This window comes from Podarcis gaigeae (assembly GCF_964106915.1).
Source record: "Podarcis gaigeae genome assembly, chromosome: 3".
In the NCBI taxonomy this organism is placed as follows: Eukaryota; Metazoa; Chordata; class Lepidosauria; order Squamata; family Lacertidae; genus Podarcis; species Podarcis gaigeae.
In genome coordinates this window covers 90,137,269-90,165,127 of record NC_139680.1, presented here as the reverse complement: position 1 = coordinate 90,165,127, position 27,859 = coordinate 90,137,269, and the positions used below count along the sequence as shown (strand labels likewise).

General features: G+C 45.8%; 1 protein-coding gene across 4 annotated transcripts in view; it reads left to right on the top strand.

The window, feature by feature from the left end:
* XDH (xanthine dehydrogenase) overlaps nucleotides 1-27,859 on the top strand; it is a 64,133-nt gene that overhangs the window by 18,802 nt on the left and 17,472 nt on the right. For all 4 annotated transcript variants that reach the window (XR_014562479.1, XR_014562480.1, XR_014562481.1 and 1 more), the window contains exons 7-23: nucleotides 51-119; nucleotides 761-823; nucleotides 1,398-1,484; nucleotides 3,164-3,305; nucleotides 4,768-4,860; nucleotides 6,177-6,328; nucleotides 7,315-7,408; nucleotides 8,716-8,825; nucleotides 11,511-11,695; nucleotides 12,458-12,632; nucleotides 13,285-13,374; nucleotides 13,728-13,897; nucleotides 14,266-14,389; nucleotides 21,114-21,233; nucleotides 22,289-22,385; nucleotides 23,371-23,495; nucleotides 25,060-25,193. Coding sequence is in view for 1 of the 4 variants with exons in the window: in XM_083732165.1 (XP_083588291.1) it covers nucleotides 51-119; nucleotides 761-823; nucleotides 1,398-1,484; nucleotides 3,164-3,305; nucleotides 4,768-4,860; nucleotides 6,177-6,328; nucleotides 7,315-7,408; nucleotides 8,716-8,825; nucleotides 11,511-11,695; nucleotides 12,458-12,632; nucleotides 13,285-13,374; nucleotides 13,728-13,897; nucleotides 14,266-14,389; nucleotides 21,114-21,233; nucleotides 22,289-22,385; nucleotides 23,371-23,495; nucleotides 25,060-25,193 (2,030 nt within the window). In the remaining 3 variants the exon portion in view is untranslated. The remainder of the gene's footprint in view (nucleotides 1-50; nucleotides 120-760; nucleotides 824-1,397; nucleotides 1,485-3,163; nucleotides 3,306-4,767; nucleotides 4,861-6,176; nucleotides 6,329-7,314; nucleotides 7,409-8,715; nucleotides 8,826-11,510; nucleotides 11,696-12,457; nucleotides 12,633-13,284; nucleotides 13,375-13,727; nucleotides 13,898-14,265; nucleotides 14,390-21,113; nucleotides 21,234-22,288; nucleotides 22,386-23,370; nucleotides 23,496-25,059; nucleotides 25,194-27,859) is intronic.

Below are 27,859 nucleotides of genomic sequence, written 5' to 3'. Positions count from 1 at the left end.
ATTAATATAGCTGTGATGGAGCTTCTTTTGAAACATTTCTTTCCATCTAGGATGGGGGATGCTGTGGGAATAAAGTTAATGGTCTTGGTTGCTGCATGGCTGGAAAGCAAAATAATGTGGTAAGTTGGTTAATGGTTTAATGTTGGTTGTCTCTTAAACCCCTCATATATTTCCTAGAGGAGAATGCACAAGCTTTTATGCTTGTCAGATGGACTGATCCCCCTTTCCTCACCTACATTCTCTTTTGGGGGGTACTCCTGACCCTTCAGAGTGGAATGTGAAAGGGATCTGGGAGAAGGATGCGAAAGCTGTGTTGTGCTGGTATCTCCTAGTGAACCACATTAGTTGAATCTGGGCCTTACTTTTAGAAAAGGAAAAGGGAAAAAAAGCCCAGAGTCTGGGGTACCTGCTGACTATGGGTCTGGTATACCAGTACCCCAGAACATGCCTCTTGGCATTCCTGGATATAAACATAAGTCTGCAGCCATATTTACACCTTCCTGGGAGTTTGCTCTATTTAAAACATACTTATTTCAGTGGGGCTTATTTCCAAGTAAGTAGGGTAAGGACAGCTGTATTTGTTAGGATTTTCTCTGTTCGTAATCATCTAAAATAGTGTGTGTCCTTTTAAATCTTTTATGTGTGTGCCTTATATCTTAGCAATTGCTGTTTTAAATGGAAAGATAGAACAAATGACATTTCATCTCCATGTCAGAAAGTTCCTGATTCCCATGTTGCTCTTTCTCTCGCCTCCAAATAGGGTCAGGGTTGCTGTGGAGAAAAAGTGAACGGCTGTTGCATGAATGGAAAAGAGAACAATGCTGTAAGTGCCCCAAACCTATTACTGTAGTTCTTCTTTTCCCATCTTCTTTTGTTGAAATAAATATATAGAATATCACGCCATGCTTAAGCAAAGTACAGATGAAGCTATACTTTTGTTTATTGGTCTTGAAATGGTGTGCCATCAGCCTTTGGAACATAGTGAGTGATCTCTGAGGGAGGGAAGCTAACAATGAGCTGAGCCCCTTCCTGTATCTTGTTGGGAGAACAGGTTGTGAGTGGGAGTTAGCAGAAGCAGTGCACAATTTAATTCAACTGCAGTTGTTCTTGTTAGGTCATGGAGGTCCTCTGTGGACCAAGGTGCTTCCATGCTATTGATGTAATGTGCATCTATATACCTATTTAAACGATGATAAGTATATTTAAAAGTTAAATGTTCATTATTAAACAAATATTGTGATTGTTTCAAGTCCTTTTCGTAGCAAGGATTTTAATTTTTTTTAAAAGTATCACTATGAGGATTTTACTACTGCTCTGTGTTGGGCTAGTAATATTGATATGTTTTGAATAACAGTGAGAAAAAATATATATGCACTAACCAATGACAATTTCTTCAGGGACTGATCTCCTCAGAGCTGTTCAATCCATCTGAGTTCCAGCCTTTAGACCCTACCCAGGAGCCGATATTCCCACCAGAGTTATTGGTAAGAACGTTCTCTTCTCATGACTTTCTTGTGGTGTTCCTCCTGCATGGAAGATTTATTTATCCATTGACTTCTGTGCATGGGCTGAGAACATGTTGAGATGATGTCTTGGGACAATAGACCATTAATTCACTTCAGCCTCTGTAGTTTAAGCAGTGAATCACTTAAACACAACTGGGGAAAGGCAGAATCTTGGGAAAATATAGTTGTACACAACAGAAGGGCTGTTATCTCTGGGAGTTTACAGTTCCATAGGGAAAAGCACTTCCTATGACCCAAGATATGAAGCAATGGAGAACAGAACAACTTGTTATTCCATGTTTGTGTAGACTGGAGTTGTTGTATCGGTATAGCAATCCTAGGATAGCCTTGGCACAGAGATATACAACTTCTTAACTGCCTTTGTGTCTTGGTCTTTCCTCATGAAGTTCCTGGAGATGGACATATGATTGTTCCATATTATCATTCCAACTGGCCTGTGGGGTAGGATATTCTGAGGTAGTGAGTGGCTGAAGGCTGTCCATTGACCTTGAGTGATGGTTGTTAAGCTCTGCTGGTCCCCTGGTCATTCATTGCCCTTGCCTTGGTGGAGGACCCTTATTTGTGTCCAGATAATTGTCTTCAAACAGACACTGAGCACAGCCAGGAGAAGAGGCAAAGCTCAGTGGTAGAAGACCCCAAGTTCAGTCTCTGGCACTTCCAGGTAGGACTGGGAGAGAACCCTGTCTGAAATCTTGGAGAGCTTCTGCCAATATGTGTAGAGGACACTGAGTTGTACGGACCAATGGTTTGATTCAGAACAAGGCAGCTTTCTATGTTCCTACATGACAGGTGGGGCCACTGCCAGGTCACACCCACATCTAGGGGGTGGGACCAACCTGTGCATTCAGTATGATGTCAAATGATTTGACAGGTGCATGGTCTTTTCAAAGTTGGTCCAGCAGGATGGGGGAGATAGAGATCAGGCCTGCCACACCAGAAAGTTTCCTCAGCCCTGACCTATGAAGATAGGGACATGGCTGGCACATGCATGCCATCCAAACTTCATTCCTCCAGCTGCTCTATGGATGCTTCTGACACTTGTAAAATGCACCTAAGGGCAGTTCTATTTTTCTAGAAAAAAAAGGTGCTGGAACTCACCACGAATATATACCTTGTTCTCTTATAATGGCAAAGGTACCCACCTGAGAGGTGCTGGAACTGAGTTCCACATGAGTACCGGCTGAAAAACACCTGCTCAAGGGTCAAACTACACATGACAATCACACTCCCCCCTCCCTTAAGCAAATTTGAAAGATCTCACTTTATTTATGAAGGTACATGGAATAAGAAGTGGCTGAGGTTCATAATCATAATGATCTGCCCAAAGCATTGGAAGCTTAAACTTTTGGAAGGCTATTTGCTACATGTATATTGAAGGACAAAGTTACCTTGTGGTGTTGCTTTCACCTAAGATACGGTTTTGTTTTGCCTATGAAAACTTTGCAAGGCACTGTATAAAGGTGTCACACACCAAAGCACAACAATAACAGTTGACTACTTCTAACTTTTCTGTTTCTTGTCATAGCTTTATGGTTTCAGTCTTGCTTCACCATAGGAAGAATCAAACAGAGCCTAGATTCCTTGCTCCTGTGCCAACGTATTGTGATTTGAAGCTAAATCTGGTGTTGTTTTCTCAGACTCACACTGATCAGCCTCAGAAACAACTGTGCTTCAAAGGGGAGCGAGTAATGTGGTTTCAGCCCTCAAGCCTCAAGGAACTGTTGGTGCTCAAAGCTCAGTACCCAACTGCCAAGCTTGTGGTGGGGAACACTGAAGTAGGTAAGGAAAGAACTCAGTTTCTGTTTGAGTTTTTTGTCAGCAATGCAATGCAAAGGCTAAGGGTTCTTCCACACTTCTGCTTGTTCCAGGCCTAGAAAGCATGGGTCTGAGCAGTTTGCTATTTTCCCCACTGCTTTCCCTGGGGGGAAAAACCCTCTAAATCAGAGCAAATGTCAATCCATGGAAAATCTGCCTGACATTTGCTCCGATTCAGCTGTAAAGAGCAGGTTTTCTCTGGAGGAAAGAGGCAGCACAAACAGAAGTATGGACAAGGCCTTAAATTGCCTGCCTGGTTAAGAATCTACCTATACCTTTCTTTAAACTGTCTTAAGAGCTTGCACTGCCTCCATTGTAATAGTTGAGCTTTTTAATAGTTGAGATTTGAGGTATAATTGATGTGCTCCATCTGGAACAAGGAAACTGTCTTACACTAAGCTGTACCATTAGTCCTGGGACGCGTATGGCGCTGTGGGTTAAACCACAGAGCCTAGGACTTGCCGATCAGAAGGTTGGCGGTTCGAATCCCCACGCCGGGGTGAGCTCCCGTTGCTCGGTCCCTGCTCCTGTCAACCTAGCTGTTTGAAAGCACACCAGTGCAAGTAGATATATAGGTACCGCTCTGGCAGGAAGGTAAACGGCGTTTCCGTGCGCTGCTCTGGTTCCCTCGGCCAATAAAGCGAGATGAGCGCTGCAACCCCAGAGTCGGCCACGACTGGACCTAATGGTCAGGGGTCCCTTTACCTTTACATTTACCATTAGTCCATCTTGCTCAATCTTGTCTGACGCTCTCAAGAGTGTCAGTCCTTCCCAGTCATGCCTGGAGATGCCAGGGATTCATTCTGGAACCTTCTGCATGCAAAGCATGTAGTGCCTTAGATTGGCATGAAGAATCTGAGCATGCCCCCTCCCTTGGCCAGGCTCCTGGCAAACTGCACCTTCCAGTGCAGATGTTGGGGTTCCAGAACCTAATGGCAAGTTGGTTTTGTTACCCTCTGAGAGTATAGAGGTGACCTTTACATATTTGAAAACAATGCACATTTTAGGTAAGGAGTGGAAAGTAGCCAGACTAATTAAATCTCCCCAAACCATCCTTTCTAAGTCTCTATTGTCCCCATTCTTGATGTTTACCCTCATGGTTTGCTAATGCCATGTTAGCTAGAATCTTGTAATTTCCCGTAGAAATCAAACTGTGTGTGCTGAGGCAGTGTTTGTTGACTTTGCTAGCTGCAATGGAGAATCCCTTTGGCCCTTGACCTTAAACTTCCATGGCAAAACAGTGCAAATGCTTTGTGGAGAGATTGTTCAGGCGAAAGCTCTAAGAGTCACTATAGATATTGTCACAGAAACAGGCTTCGGTGGGCTGGGCCTGTTAAGTAACAGCCCTGCTCTTTCATTGGTAAACCTGTTAAGTCTGGCCGGCTGCCATGTTTGCATTGACCTCATTGGATTGTGTTTCCTTGAGGTATTGAAATGCGGTTAAAGAACATGCTGTACCCTGTGATCATAGCACCAACTTGGATCCCTGAAATGAACTCTGTTCAGCACACTGAGGAGGGTAAGTAGCAACATGCTTATCGCCTCAGGAGACAGGCCGTGGGCCTGAGGAATGTGCAGGGAAAGACTTCTAAGCAATGCAAAGGATTCTGGATGTTGATTTGTCACTAATTAGGTCCACAGGCCTGTCTCCCGCCCACTACTCATCCAGTGAGTAGGTGGATCCCCTGCTCTGATACCTTCTTTGTTCCTGAGGCCAAGGTGTACCGATTGCATTTATGTAGGCAGTTCCAAAATGAAAATAATTGTCTACTTTGCATACTATTAGTGAGCATGCTGCTGAACAAACCGCCTCATTTTTTTCTTTAAGGGAGTGAACCCCCATGTTGTAGTGTGTCTGTGTCTGTCTGTGCTGATAACACACCCAGCACAGCATAGATTCAGCCACTCCTTGCCTTTTTCACAAAAAGTGGCACATCTGAAATAGTTTCCTGCCTCTGCATCCTCTAAATGTGGCAACTGGCTCAGTGGTGGCTGGTGCCCATTGGGGCTGGTGGAGAAGAAGGCAGGGAGACCAGCACAGGTTGGGCACTGCCTCATACGGCCAAATGGACCAGTCTCCATTGAACTTGACATGCTGACCGCTTTAACATCCTTTAACTGTGCTTAGAGTTCCTGGTTCCCCAGGAACTCCCAAGATACAAGCTGAAGGTAATAAAATGCTTCCAAGAAGCCACAGCCTCTTGGTTTAGAGGTCTTAAAATACTACCAAGGCCCAGGGGTGAAGGAAGGTGTCGTGACACCTGGGGCAGGCGTCACTACGTAAGGTGCATGTGTGGCATCGCTACGTACGACGCATGCACTGTACGTAGCGACGTTGCACATGCGCTGTATAGTGGTTTGCCGCCAGTGCCGCTCCAGCGCCGTACAGACGGTGCCGGGATCCCTCTGGCGCTGCTACAGCCGTGAACAGAGGATCCCAGCACCATCCGTATGGAGCTGTAATGGTGCTGGTGGCAAACCGCTATACAGCGCATGTGCGGCGTCATTACATACAGTGCATGCGTGTGATGCTGCAATGCACTGTACTTAGTGGTTTGCTGCCGGTGTTGGGATCCTCTGCTCGGGGCTGTAGCTGTGAACGGAGGGTACTCTAGAGGTGGCTGCGGCAGCACAATGGCTGCTTGCGCCGCCACGAGCCCCTGTGGGGTGACTTCTAGTCACCCCCGCAGACATGGAACCCAGGGCGTACTGCCCCCCACCCCTCCATTGCGACGCCACTGCCAAGGCTTGCCAATGCCTCAGGGCAGCTCTTTCATCTTGAAAAACTACGTTATAGCTACCAGCCTAATCCCTCTTGTGTCTCTGCTTTTCCAGGAATTAGTTTTGGAGCCTCATGCACTCTGAGCCACATGGAAGAGGTTCTGCAAAAAGCGGTGGCTCACTTTCCTCCTTACAAATCAGAGGTGTTTCAAGCGGTCCTAGAACAACTGAGGTGGTTTGCAGGACCTCAGATCCGAAATGTTGCTGTAAGTGCTCTCAAGACCTTTTTTCCCCCTTTTGATTTGAGCAAAGGTAGCTTTCAGGACAGTTGTTCCTTGAGAATTCATGCCAATACATTTGCACAAACTTGCACAAGATTATACGGTGCCTGTGCCTGTTGCTCATTCATTCTGACGTGTTTGCATGGAGGTTATATGATACTGACAGCTATCAATTGCTATGCTGCATTTTCCAGTGCAATTTTCTGTCACTTTTTTTTGTCAGATGACTCACAGTCAGAAAAGTGGAACAATAATTGCACTGAAGTGCAGGCTAGTAATTTGTTGTTATTTGGTGTTAAAAAATAAATAAACAGCCTATCTGGAAGTGCGGAAAGACTCAAATGAGAAAATAGCAGGCAGGCATGATGCACCTTTCCTTTGAATCTTGCCTTGCTTTGCAGTTTTACTTCCAGTTTGACTCTAGGCCCTTTGCACATTACTCACATGAAGGGGCATTATAGGTGAGAAGTGCTGGAGTTGGGGAAAGGCACTGAGCAAGAGAGCTCTAGAGTAGGGCTGGGGAACCTCAGAAAAGCCCTGATGGATCAGCTCATAGGTCCATCTGGTCCAGCAGCCCGTTTTCACAGTGGCCAACCAGATGCCCTGGGCAAGCCTGCAAGCAGGACCTGAATGCAGTCTCCCCACTAGTAATTCAGAGCAACTGGTATCCTCTTATACCATGCTCTCCTCACCCCTGATTGTTGTCTGGTGCTGATGGGAGCTGAGATACAATGGCATATGGAGTATGGAGTATACAGTAGGCAGAGAGAGGCTCAGATTGGGTCCCGTTCCTGCAAGTGGACTGGCTTGGGCTCCATCAAATCCCTCACTCATGTTGCTCCACCCCTGTGTTGGGTGCTTACCCCGCCCGGATTTGATAATTCAGTAACAGTGTTTAAATGGAAAGAAGTATTCTCGCAATGTCTTTCCAGCTGCTTTCTAATCCAACCATGTTCCGTATTTGGTTTCAGGCTCTTGGGGGAAATATAATGACTGCAAGTCCAATATCTGACCTAAATCCAGTGTTTATGGCAAGTGGGAGCAAACTGACCTTGGCATCAAATGGTAAGCTTTAAGTAAGAATGGCAGAAGGTGCATCATCAACCATCTTCTGGCTCACTTAGGATAATGATAACAGCCCAGGGATTTTTGTACCTCTGTTCTTTCTGGGGTGAATCAGGTAGCACTGCAGCGCCTGTTGTTCCCATCAGCTTTGGTGGATAACACTTGGTAGCATTGCTCCAGTAGATCCTTCTTTTGCTTTATTGATTTTGATGGTGAATCTTTTCCAGGTCACTCTGAATGTAAAGATAGCCTCTAAATGCCCTCCAGATATTTTCTATCTGTATTGGATTGATTTCAGTGTTTGAAATTTTGCAGTGTTTGGCAGTTCATATGAGGCAGTATTTTGTATTTGGCAGTATTGGTAGCTCATATGCAGTGTGTATCCAAGTGGTCAAAAAAGGTTTACACTGTTCACATATTAATGTCTGTCAAGGAACCTCTGCATTCCTGTCACAGAATCTTTGACCATTAAAGAGGACTGTTGGACCTGTTCATGGGTGCACACTCAATTCACATGCAATAGTGTTGGGCAACTGTACTTGTGAGCTTAAGTGTGTTCCCTAACACACCCACACCACCCCTCTGTGGTTGTGCTTTGGCAAGCTGGGTTTGATCATATATGAGAAGGTGCTCAGACAAAACCCTCTCATTAAACCTTGCAGGGCGCATCTCTCCTGTTGACAACCATCTCCTTCCCTGTTGCCTCTCACTCCAGATTACCACTGAAGCCATCACATAACCACAAACACTTAGGGTGTATACATGAAACCAAGCTGCCTCTCAAATGTGGCTACTCCACCCAACATCCCTCCATCCTTGGCTCTCACCCAGAGATGACAATCTATGCTAATACAACCCCTTGCTCCTCCCTAAAGGGTGTTACTCCTTTGGGGTCTCCCTATGCTGGGGATGCCCCCTGCCACAACAGTGCCTCCTTTTAGCCTCTGATTTGATACCAATTTCCGCCTGTCCTGGGTTAATGAGTTTGCCTTCCCAAGTTTTGTCAGCAAGGATGTCCTGCTTAACCCATTTAGACTGTCTTCAGGAGACCCTAACCCTGCAAAAAGTTGCTGATGCCAGTCAATACCTGACAGTACACAAGAGAAAAAAAAACACAACCACACACATTATGGGAATATACTTTACAGCATGACTGTAGCTGCTAGAATATATTCTTCCATTAAGTATAGCTCCATCATTTCTCATTGCAGAGACTCAAAACCAGCAACACTCCCACTAAGAATTAATGAAATGGAATATGATTTCCCTACACATCCCACACACTGTGTAATGTCTTTTTTTTGCAGAGGGAAGGAGGACTATAAGGATGGACGAGACATTCTTCACTGGTTATAGGAAGACTAAGCTTAAACCTCAGGAAATACTGCTCTCGGTTGAGATTCCCTTCAGCAGGAAGGTGAGGTGATTGGAATACAGTATAGCATTGCTTTGAAAGCTAGGTAGAGAGCAACAGTTACTTTAATGGGAAGGCAAAATCTCTCTTGGTTCTACTGATCCATCCTTGAAGGAAAGGTGAGTATCCTCGGGAATGCAGGAAGATCACAAAAATGAAAGGAAAATGAAGGAAAGACAGCACTTGCTAGTTCCTAGAAAATAACCAATATACTCCCCAGCTCCTTCAAGTGAAGTACAGCCCTGGGACATTTTGAAATATGCACAAGAAGGAGTATGTATGTAACACACACACACACACACACACACACACACACACACACACACAGAGAGAGAGAGAGAGATTTTACCACATTATTCAGCCCCCATTGCTTCTCAGGCCCTACTTCTAGGAAAAGAGCTCATTGATTAAAAATTTTTTGATAGTTGCTCAGGATCAGCCTTTATATTTAAAATGGTATTATTTATTCATGTTTTTTTATTGTGTAGTGGTGGTGGGGGGGAAGTTAGCCTAATTTTCAAGGAAACTCAAGGCAGCTAGTTAAAGGAACCAAGTTTGTTCCTCTTTTTGCCTCTTTTTGCCTGAAGTGAAAGCATTTGTTTGGGAATAAATTGTAAGGGTTAGTTGAGGACAAGTCCCTCTTGAACTCCTCCAGCTTACAGTAGTTTTCCAGCAATGGAATTCCATTGATTTTAAGTGAGGTCATGTAATATTTATTTTAGGTTTTCTTTGTTCTCAAGGATTCAGCACTTGTTCCAACAGAGTATACCGTTATTAAGTTGGCATGGAATAACTGTTTCTGTGCCACAAATGAGGGACCAGAATGAACCTGTAATTCAGGGGTGAGGAACTCACATTCCTCCTCCCAACAGGCACACTCAATAGTCAGGGATGTTGGGAGTTACAGTACAATGCCTGGAGGGCCAGAGATTCCCCACCTCTACTCTAAATGGAAGGCAGGCCTATCCCCTTCCCCTGCTGAGTCCTTTGCTTTCCAATATATTAATCAGAGCCAAGTGGTTTTGTTGTAGAAATGTAACTCGGTCAGAGTTGCTGTCCTGGGAAAAGATGGGCAAAGATTGTGACCTCCTCTCTCAGTGAATCAGGCTGACTTGCACTTCATGAATTTAGGTGTACATGTAAAAATAAATAAATTAAAGCATGGCTGAGATAGACATGGAGGATATGGACACACTTGTGAGAAAGCCAATCAATCAATCAATCAATCAATCAATCAATCAATCAATCATAAGCCTGGGTTTGCTGTCACAAAAGTCTATTCATGGATATGTAGTCAGAGTCTGTTATGTAGCGTCTGTGCAGGAGTCCTGTTGTCTTTTATATCTGAACCCCCCCCCCCCAAGTTCACTGACTGGTCTGGTTTGGTCCGGCCACTCTGTAATCACTGGAGGGATAAGGGAGGAAACTGAGAAGTAAGTACCCCAAAGCCTATCCTCTGAAATACAACAAACAGAAGAACTACATTCAGTGGAAAGTTTGAAAAACAACTACTCCATGGTCTAAAGTGAAATGTGCTTGCATTATTTTTCAGGGCAGAGCAATATGGACCCCAGAGGTGCTGTGTCTCATAGTGCAAGATAGAAACTGGCACTGACTGCATGAAACCATTGATTAGATTTCCCTTTTCCAGTGTTATATCAGCCTTGGGAGGAATCTCTTGCCTGCTTTGCAGGAACGTGCAGCAGTGTAGTTTGAGACTCAGTACAAATAATGCAAAAGGCGACCCAAACACGTATGTTTTGAATTGTTGCAGTGGGATGGTTTAATCCAGGGATGAGGCATCTGTGGTCCTCCTGCTATTGTGAGAGTACAACTCCCATGATCCTTGACCCTTAGGCATGCTTGCTGGGGTAGATGGGAGTAGAAGTTCCACAACATCTGTTCCCCATGTCTGGTTTAACCTCCTTCCTATTTCTACAGTTCTGTGATTCTATCTGCCAATCAGTGAATTTTGCTTTTTAGAAATATAGCTCACAGCACCCTCTGCTGTGCATACATAAAACAACATTAAATCCTGCTCATTTTAAGAAGTCTCATTTGGAAGTAACTCTGTCCAAGACTGCAGCCTCTTCTGCCATCTTACATGTGGTACTGTCACTTGACTGCATGGCAAACTGGGCACGAAACACTAAATTCTGATACTGGAGGTAATGGATAGTCAACTAGCCCAGGGCTACCTTAACCCCCTCAAAACTTTGCTATCCAGACATTCCTACTTTTCTGTTAGTGATCAGTGTTCATAGAGAAGGAAGTACGTGAACAACTAGCCTTACACATTAATTTTATGCACTGTTTAGTGAAAGTGAAGAGGTCTAAGTTGCAGAATGAATTTAGTGTGTGATGTTGTCTTGTGTTTTTACTATTTTTTTGTTGGGGGCTGCCCAGAGTGGCTGGGGCAACCCAGTCAGATGGGCAGCAAACAAACAAACAAACAAACAAACAAACAAACAAACAAACAAACGAATGGTTAATATTGTTGATATGCATTAACAGCTTCTTTTTTACACTTGCTGCCCTGGGATGAAAATAAAATACATATTTTTGGGAACTTTCTGGTTTTTAGTTCTGTGTATAGAAATGGACTGTGAACCTGTCCATTCTCTTGATCCTACGTGTCCTCAAAGAGAACAAATTGAGGCAAACATTTTTCTCCTTTTCTTTTCCTAGGGTGAATATTTCTCAGCATTCAAGCAAGCTTCAAGGCGGGAGGATGACATTGCTATAGTGACCTGTGGGATGAGAGTCCTGTTTCAAGAAGGAACTGATCAAGTGCAAGATATTAAGCTGAGCTATGGAGGAATGGCTCCCACAACTGTATTGGCTGTTAAAACTTGTCAGGAGCTCATTGGAAGGTAGGAGAATTAGACCCTGATGTTGTGTAACAGAGGAAATTATTGTTGCACACCACCCCAATCTCCAAGTGATGCAAGGCTCCAGGGGTTCCCGGCATTCCCAGGGTTCGAATTTTCTTCAGAATGTGGCCCAGTGGAGACTGTGGTGTCTTTATGATATATGGTTTATTGACACATATATACAACCTTGAGCCTACAGTGGAGAGGTTCACAGCATTAACACCCCGAAAAGGGCCTTGCTTCGTCCATCTTGCAGCCTCGGATTCAAACAGATTTTCTATCCTCTTTCCAGCTTGCTGCTTTTTCTTCTGGCTCACATCACTTCACTCTTCAACTCTCACATTGTCCTTCTAACTATCTGTGAGCTGAGGGCTCATTTGCCATCTCACACAGATCCCCTTTTCATTATTCCCCTTCATGGCCCATCGCCTGGGTGATCACCTCATCAGGAAGCTGGTGTGGCTTATATTTCAAAGCTTGCTGGATCTAGGGGTTAGAAGGGTCTTTGCATATGTCCTACCCCTTCAAGGAAAAAGCAACAACCTAATAACATCATGTACCTGCATGAGAGTCTTGGATGCCAAACCCCTTGCTGACAGTTTCTGCTACCGTGTTTTATTTGTTTTTGTATTTCTGACTAGAGTTGATGGGAGCTGGAGAACCCCACATAATCCGGAGGGCTACAGCTCTCCTGACCTGGCCTACGGACTGTGGAACAAATGAAATGAGTTTGGGGTTAAATTATGGTTTATGCCCCTACAGGGAGTGGAAGGAAAAGCTCTTGCAGGAAGCCTGTGGCCTGCTGGCTGGCGAGATGAACCTGTCCCCTTCAGCCCCGGGTGGCATGGTGGACTTCCGACGGACCCTTGTCCTCAGCTTCTTCTTCAAGTTCTATCTCACAGTGCTTCAGAAATTAGGCAGGGAACTCAATGGCAATGTGAGTGGTTCCATCTTCTTGCCGGGTTGCGGGTTCAGCAGGAATCCATAGTGTGTAGAGACAGATTCTATTGAGTTCTAGGGGTTCCTTTAGAAATTGGCATACTAGAAGGCTGGAATGGGGTACCTGTGGTTCTTTCAATATTGTTGGACTCCCATCAGCCCCAGCAGGCATAGCCAATTATCAAGAATGATGGGACTGGTAGTCCAACAATACATGGAAAGCCACAAATTGCCCATCTCCATAACAGAGGAAATAAGATGTTTGTGGTAGGTGTTTTGCACTGTAGGTTCTGGGTCCTTGAAGCTTTCTGGCCTTTCTAAGGATATGAAGGCATGGTCTGGAGTGGACAGTTGTCATAACAGACTAAAAGAGGAGGAGGAGGAGGGAAAGGGGGAAATCTGGAAAGGGAAAGGGGACTTTCTCCTTACTCAAATCACTCGTCTCTCAAACAATTAGTGATGGACCAAAATTGGAACTTCGGGTGATTTGATTTTTTACACAGGTCACAAAGAGGGAAAGTTGCATAGGTAGTATTAGCTGTTCATAAGTTTTTGGGTTTGTTTGTTTTTAAAAATAAGAGTAATGCTCTGTGCAAAATGCAAGAGGCATATGAGTAGACTTACACTGGATTTCAAATATGTTTTTACAGAATAATCTTGCTGATACAGTCCCTGCTAGGTATGCCAGCGCCACTCAATTATTTCACAAGGATCCTGTTAAAAATGTACAGTTTTTCCAGGTAAGTAAGAGGAACCAAATGATCATGCCTTCCATTTCCCAGCTCTATAAAATGTGCTACTCTTTGTCTCCGTTCCCCAGGTCTCATATTGATCAAGAACTTATTCCCATTCTTACTTTGGCCTTCTTTCCTCTTATTTATTTGTTTAAATGAGCACTTCTTCCTGCATAGAATGAGCTCTGCATGAGGCTGAATGTGATGACGATTACTGCTCTATGCATCCTCATGGCCCCACTGCCAGTACTGGAGTTTTAGACTTTGGAGAAGATACTATATTTGCCAGCAATATTAGCATCAACATTTGACTACCACTAGTCCTGGGCATGTATGACCAGCCTTTGGTTTTGTTACAGGAAGTGCCTCCTGGACAGTCGGTTGAAGACATGGTGGGGAGACCCCTTGTGCATCTTTCAGCTGCCAAGCAAGCAAGTGGGGAGGCAGTCTATTGTGATGACATTCCTCACTACGAGAATGAGCTGTACCTAACACTAGTTACCAGCACAAAAGCCCATGCCAAGATTGTGTACGTATTGCTTCTGCAAGAGATCTATTTTCTTACACTAGTGATAGCCAAGTGCCCACCACTCTGGCAGTTAGAGGATCAGTTCAGAGGCACCATGCACCTCTGCCTCCTCCACTCTCAAGAATATTACAAAACAACAACAACAACATGTAGCCAGTTTCCATCACTGAGAGTAGCTTGCAAGATGATGGGCTGGAAGAGTCAAGCTGTGCTGTGACTCCAGTCTGCCACATGGCAGCTGGGCAACTTAGGCTTTGGGACTTTGGCCAAACTTGCTCTAGGGAATCCTTTCTTCAGAGACTGCTTACATAAGCTGTGGTGCTAGATAACATAGAGTAATGCTTCTCTGTGCTGTTCTGTTTCCTCAGTTCTATTGACACCACAGAGGCCCAGAATGTCCCTGGTTTTGTCTGTTTTGTCTCCGCTAAGGATGTTCCAGGGAGTAACGTCACTGGGATTGCTAATGATGAAACCGTCTTTGCAAAGGACACTGTATGTAGTTACCTTTTCCTCTTCCTTTTGTAAAATGTGCAAAGCTGTACCAAAGGCAAGAGTGGCTAACCTGCAAACCCTGGGCCAGGTTTGGCCTGTCAGCCCCAACTGCTTTCTAAGATCTCCTAATCTGTAAATAAAGTGCAAAGTACCACATCCTCCTCCTCCTCCTCCTCCTCAGATATTGATATTGTATCTTTAAACAGCAACAACGCCCCTCTCCAAACAATACCCCAGACCAAGAGTCTGTTTAGCAGCCTCAACTTTTGTAGTTGGAGTCAGTCCGGGCCTTGCTTTCCCACGCCAGGTGGAAAAGGCCTGCAAGGCAGGGAGCAGGTCTTCCAGGACTTGAAGCCAAGACTGCAGATAAGATAGGAGACACACAGAGAGTGCCCTGAATCTTCACTTCAAGTCAGCATTTCAAACTGCATTAACTGCTGAGTTGGTGGTGGGATGCTGGTTTTTTTTACCCTTGAAGAGGAGGCAGAGGTCTTTCTCTCCAAGCTTAATGCTATGATGCTTAATGCTGAGATCAGGAGATAAAATCCATCTGCCGGTTCTTTAGAAAGGATATTCCCAAATATTTGCTTATGTTTCCTACCTAAAGGCTTCCAGTACCTTTTCACCCCCGTACTCCCCTTCAGAAATTAATAGAAGAAATTTTGTAGTGAATTAGTAGATTTGTGCATGTTCAAAAAGAAAAGAAAAGAAAAAATTGAAGAGAACCTCTACTAAATGAAGGAGGATACGTGGGACAAGGGCTGGAATTAAAATAATTGCACAGATAACCTGCAAACTAATTGCAAGATGTTGATGCCTCCCTGATGAAGTATTAACAGTTATTCATGTCAGGAACTTGTTAGTAGAATTCTAAGCATGGGAATGAATGGCAGAAAATAGGATAAGGCACAAACTTGCTGTGCTTGAAATGATAATCAAGGGGAATCGAGCTGGTGCAGACATATTGTGCAAAGCTTCCATCTTGTCTACTCTTATGTGAAGAACAAGTACTTCCACTTGAACTCAGTGGGTCACTTCTGATTGTGTGTGTGATGGGATAATGAGCTGCTTGTGCGTAAAAGCTTGATCCCGCTGGGGTTTGGCCGGTCATCCAAACCCAGGCACTAACGGAGCCCCCAAAAGCATGACTCCGTCAGTCGCTGGTAGCATCTGACAGTGGGCGTCTACGGAACTTACGCCAACATAAAAGCTGTTTGACGGACATGCGCTTTCGTGACTCTCTGCGTGACAGTTTCCGGCGAAGGGAGGGAATTCCTAAAGGGGGTCTAGTTACCTCTTCACTATTCTCACTAGAAGCGTCTGAGAGCCTCCCCTCCGCTGTAACTCCTGCACTCCCCCTGCTGGTTCCTGCTTCTGCTGCAGAGTCTCTCCTACTCTGCTGGAGCCTGTCCAGCACCTCTAACTCCGATGGCAGTTCCCTGACATCCACCTCCCCCCCAGGCCCCCCTTCACCCCCTCCCGCCTCCTCTCCCACTGGCGGTGAGGGCGGAAAGCCCCTGAAAGAGCAATCCTCGTCATCAGAGGATTCAAACACTTCTAGCCACGGCGTCCCGTCTCTCTCCCCGTCTTCTTCTTCTTCGTCGGAGGCAGCTTCCTCACCCACCCCTGACTCTGGGAACCCTTCAAACTCTCCCTCCTCATCGGTGGTCCCAAAGTGTTCCCTTCTAAATCGTGCCACGGGTTGCGGTTTTCTTGGGAAACGCTGATGAAATGTTTCTATTAAGATCTCGTCATTCACTACCTCTGCTGGCACCCAAGTGTTTTCCGACTCTACTTCCCCCTCCCATTCTACCAGATATTCCACCTGATTCCCCTTCCACCTGGAATCAATGATTCCTGCCACGTTCATGTCGCGCTCTCTCTCTTCTATCACGAGCGTTTGGGTGGCCTCTCTCTCACGCTCCCCCCACTCACGTCCCTCTCGGTACGGCGACAGTAATGACCTGTGAAATACTGGGTGTAATTTCATGTGACTGGGCAGTCTGAGTTTGAATGCTACTGGGTTGACCTGCTGTATGACCTCAAAGGGTCCCAATTTCTTGGGTCTCAATTTCTTACTCCCACCCTTGAACGGTAGTCCTTGGGTGGACAACCACACTCGGTCTCCCACCCTTATGATTTCACCTTCCCTCCTATTTCTGTCTGCTTGCTTCTTATATTCTTCCTTGGCTCTCTCTAAGTTAAGTTGAAGCTGACGGTGGATCGCTTCCATCTCTTCAAAAAAATGTTCCGCTGCCGGCACGCTCCACCTCTCCCCCCCCTCTCCTGGGAATGCCCGGGGATGGCACCCATAGTTTGCCAGGAAAGGACTCATCCCTGTGGACACATTCTCCGCGTTGTTGTAGGCAAATTCGGCCAGCGGTAGCTTATCTACCCAATCATTTTCTCTGTCCTTTACATAACACCTCAGGTATTGTTGCAAAATGCCGTTTGCCCTTTCCGCTTGCCCATTAGTTTCTGGGTGTCGGGCAGTGGAGAAATTGAGTTCTACTTGCAGTAAGCTCATAAGTTTCCTCCAGAACCTGGAAGTAAATTGTTTGCCTCTGTCACTGACCACCCTCAAGGGGGCGCCATGCAACCTGAAAATATGCTCTACAAACAACTTGGCGGTCTCCTCCGCTGTAACCGCATGTGAACAGGCTATAAAATGACACATTTTGGTTAATAGATCTACCACCACCATGACAGCTGTTTTGCCTTTGGATTTTGGCAGGTCCGTCATAAAATCTATGGATACTGCCTCCCAAGGCCTTTCTGGCGTGGGTAAGGGCTGTAATAGCCCCGCTGGCGCCACCCTCTCTCCTTTTGCTCGCTGACACCTGTCGCAACCCCTAACATATTCCCGCACGTCCTCCCTCACCTTGGGCCACCAAAACTCCCTGGTAACCAACCACATGGTTTTGTGCTGTCCAAAATGTCCCGCTGTGGGGCTGTCATGCAACTGCTTGAGTACTCTGCCCCTCAGTTCCCCATCTGGTATGTACAGTGCCCCTTTGTAATACAACGCCCCGTTCTTTTCTTCAAATCCCCCTGTGTTCTCTTCTGTCCTCCTGAGTTCTCTGAGTTTCTCTTGGGCGTATTCATCGTTCTCCGTACCTTCCATCAGTTCCCTTTGCCCCACCAATGCCCCCCCACACACCCAGCGGTCTTCGGAGATTACATGCCTTGCCTCAGGCGCTCCCTCCCCCTCTAAGTACTCAGGTTTCCTGGAAAGGGCATCCGCTCTCACGTTCTCTGAACCTGGCACGTAACGAATCTCAAAGTGGAATTTGGAGAACTCCTGGGCCCATCGCACTTGTCTCTGGTTCAGGACACGGGCTGTTCTCCAATATTCCAGATTTTTGTGGTCAGTTCGGACTTGAACCTTGTGTTGCGCCCCAATCAGCAAGTGCCGCCATTTCCGGAATGCTTCATGAATGGCGAGCAGTTCTCTGTCGTACACTGTGTAGTTCCTCTCGGATTTGTTCAATTTCCGCGAAAAGAATGCACACGGTCTCCATTCCGACGTATCCTTTCCCGGCTGGAGAAGCACGGCCCCCACTGCTCGGTCTGACGCGTCAGTCTCCACTCTCATTGGTTGTTGTAGATCCACGTGCAGAAGCTGTTCTTCCGACGCAAACGCCTGCTTTAGGCGTTCGAACGCCCGCTGTGCTTCTTCCGTCCAAACAAATTTCTTTTTGCTACTAAGACAATCTGTGATGGGCGCGGTAAAATGGGCAAAGTTTTTGATGAACTTCCTATAGAAGTTTCCGAACCCCAGAAACCTTTGCACGTCCTTCTTGGTCTTTGGTGTTTTCCATTCCAGTACCGCTTGAACCTTGCTGGGATCCATGGCCAATCCCTTGTCAGACAACCGGTACCCCAGGAATTCCACCTCCCTAGTATGAAACTGACACTTCTCCAGTTTCACCCACAGCCGGTTTTCTCGCAGTTTGCTCAGTACCTCTCTTACATCTCGCACATGCTGCTCCTCATTCTCTGAGTACACCAGGACGTCATCTAAGAACGCTACGCAGTTCTTGTAGAGCAATGGCCCCAGGACGTGATTCATGAATGATTGAAAACAGGCGGAGCCTCCTTGTAATCCGAAAGGCATAACGAGGTACTCAAACGCCCCCAAGGGGGTGAACATAGTGGTCTTCCACTCATCCCCCTTCCTCACACGTATCAAGTTATATGCCCCCCTAAGGTCCAGCTTGGTAAAAATCTTCCCTTTTCTCACCTGTGTCAGAATGTCATCAATTCTAGGCATAGGGAAAGTCACTGGTTCTGACACTGCATTCAGGGACCTGAAATCACACACAAGTCTGGGCTTGCCCGTGTTTTTTTTGTCCACAAAGAACACTGGACTGCCCCCCACCGCTCGTGACTCTCTGATGAAACCTCTCTTGAGATTCTTGTCAATGAACTCCCTTAACTCCTGCATCTCACTGTCTGACATTGCATACAGCTTCCCCACTGGCAATTGTGCTCCTGGGAGTAAGGTAATTTGACAGTCAAAGGGTCTGTGCGGGGGCAATTTATCCGCTTCCTTTTCGCTGAATACGTCAATCAAGTCAGCGTATTGTGGTGGCACCTTCCCCTTGTCCATCACTTCCACCCCTGCTAGAGTGGCCCTGCTGCCTGCCTGGGCCTCTCCCTCCTTGCAGTGTTCTAGGCAATGTGCTGATCCAAAGGAAACCACGCGCTGATGCCAGCCTACTAGCGGATCATGTAGTGCCAGCCAGCTCATTCCCAAGATAATAGGGGCTCCTCCCAGGGTGGCTACGTTAAACGCTATCAGTTCTGTGTGCCGTGCCACCCTCATTATCATTGGTACAGTCTGTTGGCTCACTTCTCCTCCCAACAGCTCCCTCCCATCAATCGTGGTAACCTGCAAAGGCTTACTTAATGGGATAGTCTGTATCTGGTGCTCAGCTGCAAACTCCTTACTCATGAAATTACATGAGCTACCTGAGTCCAATAGCGCTCTTATCTTTAGTGGGTGTCCGTTTGCCAGTTCCAGCAACACCTCTATCACAAGTGCTGGTCTTGGGGGTTCCGGCGTGGGCACGTTCACTACTCCCTGGCCTGGCTGCTGTGCCCCGATGTTGGCAACCAGGCGTTGGCTTTTACTTGCTCCTTCATTTCATCCTCCTCCTTCCCCCCAACAGTTCCTGCCATCCCTTGCCATTCCTTCCTTTGCGGACAGACTCTGGCAAAGTGACCTGGCTGTTGGCAGAGATAGCATCTCTTGCCGCTCTTTCCCTCCTTCTTCCGCCCTTCACTGGTGTTTGAAACTGTGCGCGCGCGCGCTGCTCCAAGTTCCATCGGCTCTGCTGGCGGGAAAGGCTGCTCCGGAATCTCTGGAATGCGGAAGTCCTTCCAACGTTCCCCCTTTCCTTCCCGCTTTTCCAAAGCTCTAGCCTCCTGGCGTGCTCCTATGGACAGCGCTGATTTAGTCAGCTGGTCCATAGACTCCGCCCTAGGCGCCCGGGAAAGTTCATCTTTCACTGCCGGAGAGAGACCTTCTTCAAATAGCATTTGAATAGGTTCACTAGCAAGGTTCCACCCCAGTCTATGAATCAGCATGGTGAACTCAGTCCAGTACTCACGTACAGATCGGCTCCCCTGTTTAAAAGCCATCAACTCCCTGCGCACCATCCCCTGCTCAATCTCGCTGGAAAACATCAAGTCCATGGCGCGAAAAAACTTCATTGTGTCCTTTAAGATTTCATTATTGGCTGCCATCAGGGGGCGAACCCAGTCCCTCGCCCCTCCCTCTAGATGGCCAATCACGTACGCCACTCTAGAGTTCTCATCGGGGAAGTCATCAAACAGTAGATTGAGAGCATATTGCATCTCTGTTCTAAAGGCTTGATAGTTCCTGGGATTCCCCCCAAATTTCTGCACCAATCCAGGCACCCTTCTGGCAAGTGGGGTGGTTTTCCCCTTATCTGCATCTTGAGCCCTCCTCTCCTCCAGCCTCGCCGTTTGCAGTGCGAGCTGGACCTCCAACGCCCTGTACCTTTCTTCCAGGCTTGGATCTGCTCCAGCTCCAGCTGCCCCGGTTCCTGCTGGTTCACTCATGATGCCCTCTGCTTGCACAAACAGCTTTCGGAGACTGTCAGATTGCTGTGATGGGATAATGAGCTGCTTGTGCGTAAAAGCTTGATCCCGCTGGGGTTTGGCCGGTCATCCAAACCCAGGCACTAACGGAGCCCCCAAAAGCATGACTCCGTCAGTCGCTGGTAGCATCTGACAGTGGGCGTCTACGGAACTTACGCCAACATAAAAGCTGTTTGACGGACATGCGCTTTCGTGACTCTCTGCGTGACAGTTTCCGGCGAAGGGAGGGAATTCCTAAAGGGGGTCTAGTTACCTCTTCACTATTCTCACTAGAAGCGTCTGAGAGCCTCCCCTCCGCTGTAACTCCTGCACTCCCCCTGCTGGTTCCTGCTTCTGCTGCAGAGTCTCTCCTACTCTGCTGGAGCCTGTCCAGCACCTCTAACTCCGATGGCAGTTCCCTGACAGTGTGCATTGAAGTTTTACCTCCTACTGTTATTTAACTGCATATCTTAATTCAAAATCCCGACCCTCCCCCTTTAAATGAAGATTCATTTCAAAGATACTGTGTCCAAAATTAAATGCCACAGCACAAAGAACAAAACAGAACTGAGATTCCCAGAAGTCAGTGAATAAACTGAAGTCTTTTGACTTGTAGGTCACATGTGTTGGCCACATCATTGGTGGAATATTGGCAGACACACAAGAACATTCCCGAAGAGCTGCCAGAGCAGTGAAGATCACATATGAGGACCTTACACCAATTGTCACCATTGAGGTAAGGTGACACTACTGCAATCCCCTTCTGGATGATTAGTCGAGATTTTTAAAAAAATCCTTTGGAGGCAGCTATTTGAGTTCTACTATGATTCTGATATGGATGGGTGAAAATAGAAAGAGAGATTTAGGGCACAGAATATTCCTTTTATTTAATAATTTATTTAGCTCCATAAAGCTACTGTCTGTGTGCTATATGTGTATAGCCTGTGTTCTGTCCATAGGGGGCAGTCTTTTTCTGCTCTTGGGCCCCTTCTGACGTACAGATGTTGGCCCCTATTCCATTGTGTTGTCCTACATGCATAAAGCCCATTCCTCATAGGCCAGAGCCATACAACCTATATCCCCGAGCAGATGGTCCCAGATCGTCTTCTATCCAAGCGTTGGCTAGACCCAGACTTGCTTAGCTCCAGCAGGGACACCGCTTGTGATTTTGTCCAATGTATATCCATTGCTGGACAGGTGGACTTCTGCAGAGTAACTAGAGTTCCACTTCCTCTTCTCCATCTTGCAACCCTCCATACACCCTCAAAACCTGCTCTGGAGGTCCTGCAAACCTCTGGGGAAGATTTTGAGGGCACGCTGGAGGCTGCAGTGTGGAAGTGAATAAAGGAAAGTCCTGTCATGTGAGTGGAAGTCTGTTATACTTATTTCAGCGGCAAGGTTGGATACTGATGTTAATGCTGATGAACAGGAGATGCAAGTAGGGTGACTGCATCCAATAAAGAGATGGATCTTGAAGCTCTGGGAGTTGTGAAGAACATGGAATTGGGTTGTGTGCTGCTTTTTTCACTCCTGCAACACTTACACTGCTTCACCAAAATGTTTTTTCTTCCACACAACTGTCAAAAGTAGAGGATCTCTGTTCTGTATTGTCCCTAATCCCAGATGCAAAATAGGTGAGGTTATGTTTTAGAAGTGACCCAACCATGGCTAAGTTATGCAGCACTTTATCAAGCAGAATGGAAAGCCAGAGATTCGAGGGCATCTATACACAGCAAGCAAAGCTGTCTGCTGCACTTCCAAATATCCATCATTTTCCTGTAATTTTCCCAGGAAGCCATTGAAAAACAGTCCTTCTTTGAGCTTGTGAGGAAGATTGAGAAAGGGAACATCCAGAAAGGATTTGAAGAGGCTGATCATATTGTGGAAGGTGAGATCCCTTTTTCTTCTTTATAAGGTTATGTGCATCTCAGAAAATCATTAATGTTATGCAGTCTTCACATCAATCATACTGGTGTAATACTTGACATTCCAATTCTGGAAAAAATAGTTAGAAATGGGAGAACCATCAGTAGAACACATTGGTTTGCTCCATGGTTGGGCCCAAGCTCTCCCCATTTCCCAGAATTGGGTGAAACTTGGCAACATTTCCTTGAGCAAACTGGTTGGTTGGAGGCTCCCAACTTGTCTGAGGGCTCCTCCAGGTTTTATCCTGATTTGCTTGCACAAAGCTTACCTTGTGGAGGTTGGAGTGTATCTCATCTTCAGATATCTATGTGGGGAAGTTCTGTGACAAGGAGTGTTCATCCTGCTTGAAGAGTGTTTATACATCTCCCCATTATCATTCGTTCATTCCACACTTTTCAATTCACCCCCCCCATCAACTTCTTAACTGCAAAAAGTCCATTTCTTCTTAAAAGTTTGTTGCACTTGAATTGTGTGCAAATCTAAATGTCCTGGTATGCGCTTGAAACCCACCCACCTACAAAATACTGACAGTTGGCTGTTGACTGCTCTGGCTAAGAGCACAATGGAGTGGTCTCTACTCTGGGAGGTGTGGCTCGTTTGAGGGCTCTTGTGATGGGAAACTGTAGACTGTTGCATGCCACTCCGATCTCTGAGTGGTGTAAAAGTCCAGGGAATCTAGTTTCTTCCCATTAAGAATAAATTAAAGAGAAGAGGGAAGGAAGAGAGATTGTTTGGGAACTGGGAGAAGTTCCGCAGGTGGTGCTGTAGGTGGCAGCAAGGTGATGAAGGCAAGCGATAGACACAGGATCTTCATTTCCTCCCGAGCCCTTAGATTTTGAGCACTCAGAAGAAGAAATTTGGTGGCTGGAAGGCTCATTTAAGTCCCAAATAATCCTCTGGACTTAGATAGTTACTACATTGGGAGGTTTCTTCTTTTCCCCTTCCAGGTGAGATATATATCGGTGGACAGGAGCATTTTTATCTGGAGTCTCACTGTACTATTGCTGTGCCAAAGAGAGAAGATGGAGAAATGGAGCTCTTTGTATCTACTCAGAACCTAACAAAGACACAGGTGAGGCAATCCCTTGTGAAAGCGTTAAGATGATGAATGAAGCCATGAAATTGAAGTACAAAACCTGTGCGAGATTGCTGAACAAAAACCTACCTGGTTTGCATAAGTGCTTCGCCATTATGTTTGTCTCCTTTTATAAATACTGGATGCTTATGAAGAAGCCACAGGGCAGTGCTGGAGTAAAGGCATCCTGTGGTTTTTGTGGAGTACCATCTTTTGTTGTTCTGTGATTTGAGGTTGCCCAGAGTGTGAGATTCAGTCTCCTTGGCCAGCTTGGTTAGCAGGAATTTAAGGCATGGCCTTCTATGAATTTGTGTGATTTCAGTTTATTTGCGGCACACCCATTTCCACCTCAGAAGTATTCTACCTAAGATGTGGAGCCATCTGCTGGTTGGGACAAACTACACATGATGTTAAACTCATATTTGCATCTAACATGCAGGCTTTTAAAAGAGCATTAGCATCAGTGCAGGATGGGCTGAAAATTAATGGAATCAGAGAAACAGAATGTAACATTTCCCTCCTCCACTGTAGACCTTTGTACCATGAGGAATCCACCAATACAGATGTTAATTTCAGTAGAGGAATTTCCCTCAGCCTATGTTTTACTTGAGTATTAGCTGCTGAGAATCATTAGGGGGGAGAGTGCTATTGCATTTGGGTGCCTCCCATAGGCATCTGGCTTGGCTGCTTTGAGAACAGGTGTTGGACTAGATTTCCAGGGCTCTTCTCATGTTTTTAGGACAGCAGCCGGGGAAATGAAGCATTAAAAATAAATTTCTGCCAGCCTGCCTGCCTGCCCTGAAACCACAACTTATCAGCACCTCCCCTGATGAGTCTATTTGCACTTGAAAAACAAAAACAAAACTCTGCCTGCTAGATCTGCACCTTCAAAAAGCTGCATGTTTGTGGAGAAATGGAGGCATTTATATTTTATTCTTCAAAGCTACCAGTCCTTCTTTCCCACTCAACTTTGTAAAAAGTCCTATGTACAGTGGTGCCTCACAAGACGAAAAGAATCTGTTCCGCGAGTCTCTTCGTCTAGCGGTTTTTTCGTCTTGCGAAGCAAGCCCATTAGCGGCTTAGCGGATTAGCGCTATTAGCGGCTTTTAGCGGCTTTTAGCGGATTAGCGGCTAAGCGGCTTAGCGGCTTAGAAAAAGGGGAAAAAAGTCGGAAAAACTTGCAAGACATTTTCGTCTTGCAAAGCAAGCCATAGGGCACCTCCAAAACGGAAGCACCTCCAAAACGGAAAACCCTTTCGTCTAGCGGGTTTTTCGTCTTGCGAGGCATTCGTCTTGCGGGGCACCACTGTAAATAAATGGACACCAAAGAGACCTGGACTTCGTGCTTCTTTGTGCTATTAATTACAGGTGAGCCAGTAAGCTAGCCAAAGATGTTTCAGAGCAGTACTAGAAATTCCAGTGAGATGCTCATTAATTGGTGACACTGTATTGTAGTGTATATATAAACGTCTTTTCAAGAGTAGGATTGCTCTTGTGCCTTGTTCTCAGTGACTCTATTGTTGCCTGTAGGCTGATGTATTTTTTTGTTTTTTGGTACCAGGAATTTGTTGCCAATGCCTTAGGGGTCCCGTCAAATCGAATTGTGGTTCGAGTCAAGAGAATGGGAGGAGGATTTGGAGGCAAAGAGACAAGAAACACCATTCTCTCTACAGTTGTAGCAGTGGCTGCAGATAAGTAAGTTGTGATGAATGGCCACATTGGGATAACCTGAAGTGGAATATTAGGATAACTCTTTGTTGTTTATAAGAGGATCAAGATTATGGACTTGTTTCAGATGTAGAACATCTGCATTTACTTTGGCAGGACGGTTACCCTGCTCCTTTCACCACTTAGAAGTTCATAACTCTGCATAAGAACCTAAGAAGAGCCCACTGGATCAGGCCAATGGCCTGTCTAGTCCAGCATCCTGCTTTCAGTGGCCACCCAGTTGTCTATGGGAAACGCACAAGCAGGATTCAAGCACAATAGCACCCTCCCCTCCTGAGGTTTCCAGTAATTGTTATTCAGAAGCATTACCACCTCTGACTATGCAGACAGAGCAATACCCATCATAGCTAGCAGGTACTTTTCCTTCATTAATTCATCTAATCCTCTTTTAAAGCCATCCTAGATGATACTGCAGAAGACCTCCATTTTCTATCATGCTTATAGCCTCCTATTTGACAGGCGTCTTCCGCATGAATGCTCAAAGGCAAAGGAAATTTGTGAAAGTTTCCATTCCTTTGTGTGAGAGAGAAACAGTATGAACTAGACATGCACATAACTGAGCACTTTGTGCATCTTTATTTGTGTTGCTCTATGCATGATGGGGGACTACTCTTCTCCAGCATGGGGAAGAGCAGCAGCTTCCACTGCTGTGAAGGAACATGATGGAAACCAGTTTACAGTGTGATTTGACTTTTGACTTGTTTGCTGTTAATTATAAATGTGGCGCGGTATTGTAAATGGTCAGCCCACCCATATCTTGTAGCCTTAGAGAAGGCCACTAGTTTAACAAGGACTAAGTTTTGCAGTCATTAGACTCCTGGATCAACAGGCTAAAGGGATTCCCCCTCACCAACACAGCTTTGATATTCAGAACTATTTATATCTTCCCTGGGATAGCCTGCCCCTCTCCCCACTACACAACAGAACATGTTTTTCTGAGTTTTAGATGTTAGGCCCAGTTCAAAAGCAGGCCTTCGATGTGGTTGAAACTAAATCCAGAAGCAAGGCTTTTCCCTTTTTTTGTTTGTGAGCTTTTTTTGCTCTTTTTTTGGGGGGGGGGTTTGGTCCTTTTTTATATATCTCCTTTTTGTTAAATTTGTGAAATTTGAATAAGACTTTTAATAAAAGACTTCAGTTTTTAAATAAATAAATAAAATAAAATAAAATAAAATAAAGAACTGCAAGGGTGAAGGACCAGCATTGGCTGGTACAATTGGGAGGTGAAGGAGTAAGTGCAGAATCCTATTGGAGGTGGCATGGGGTTGGGGTGGGGTGTAGTGACTTCAAAGCTGTTGTGGGGCCGGGGGAGCAGAGCTGGACAGTAATAGGTCACTGACGGACAAATCAGAAAAACTCAAGTCAAATTTAACTTGATCTAGCATGTTCATCTTCAGGAGACTCTAGGAAAAGTAGATGAAAAGTATCTTCATGGTTCATTGCAAGAGAAGAATTCCTCCTTCTAAGGCAAGCAAAAAACAAAAACAAGCTTAATTATTAAAGTGAGACTGTTAATTTTCAACACAGTTAGTTCTGGAAGCCTTGCCAACACACTCTTCTGCATCACAGAAGCTACCAGAACCACCTGGAACCCACTGGATTCCTGTAAGTTCAATGGTGGACAGAGCAGCTGTGGTCATCCAGATGTTATTGGACTAAACTCCCACCATCCCTGAGCATTGGCCATACTGGACCAATGGACATCTCAAATTTGTGTTTTCAGGATCAACACTGTTATTTTGACTGTAGCCTGTTTTAACTGTTTTTAATCTAAATATTAAACTGTTGTAATGCCGATGAAGAGAAGCTAATCAATTTAATAATGACAAATGACAATAGGATTTGGAGCTCAACATCTGGGAGACCATAGTTTTGCCACCACTGATGCAGAACTTCTGGATTTCAAAACAGGCTCTGGAAGGTGTGGGGGGATTCAATCTTCAAGTTAGAACTATAGAATAAGATAATTAGTATTGGGTACTTTAGTCAGAAGGGACGCAGGTGGCGCTGTGGGTTAAAGCCTCAGCGCCTAGGACTTGCCGATTGAAAGGTCGGCGGTTCGAATCCCTGCGGCGGGGTGCGCTCCCGCTGCTCGGTCCCAGCGCCTGCCAACCTAGCAGTTCGAAAGCACCTCCAGGTGCAAGTAGATAAATAGGGACCGCTTACCAGCGGGAAGGTAAACGGCGTTTCCGTGTGCGGCTCTGGCTCGCCAGAGCAGCGATGTCACGCTGGCCACGTGACCCGGAAGTGTCTCCGGACAGCGCTGGCCCCTGGCCTCTTGAGTGAGATGGGCGCACAACCCCAGAGTCTGGCAAGACTGGCCCGTACGGGCAGGGGTACCTTTACCTTTACCTTTACTTTAGTCAGAGAAAAGAGCAGAGCCTTTAAAAGCAAGTCCTACAATAATTTGTTTTAAAGTGACAATTCCAATTCAGTGGCATTGCCCAAACCCAGAAATTCTGGAAATGGATCAGTGAGTAAGATTCATGAAATACCAGGGATTTGGGAGGTTATAGCACTACTTCCCGTGCCTTTGAAAGAACTTGGAACAGGACAGGAAATTGCCATTTGCTGATGGAAGCAAAGTGATTGATTAAAAACAGTGGGAAGTGAAAGATCTACCATTAATTAAAATA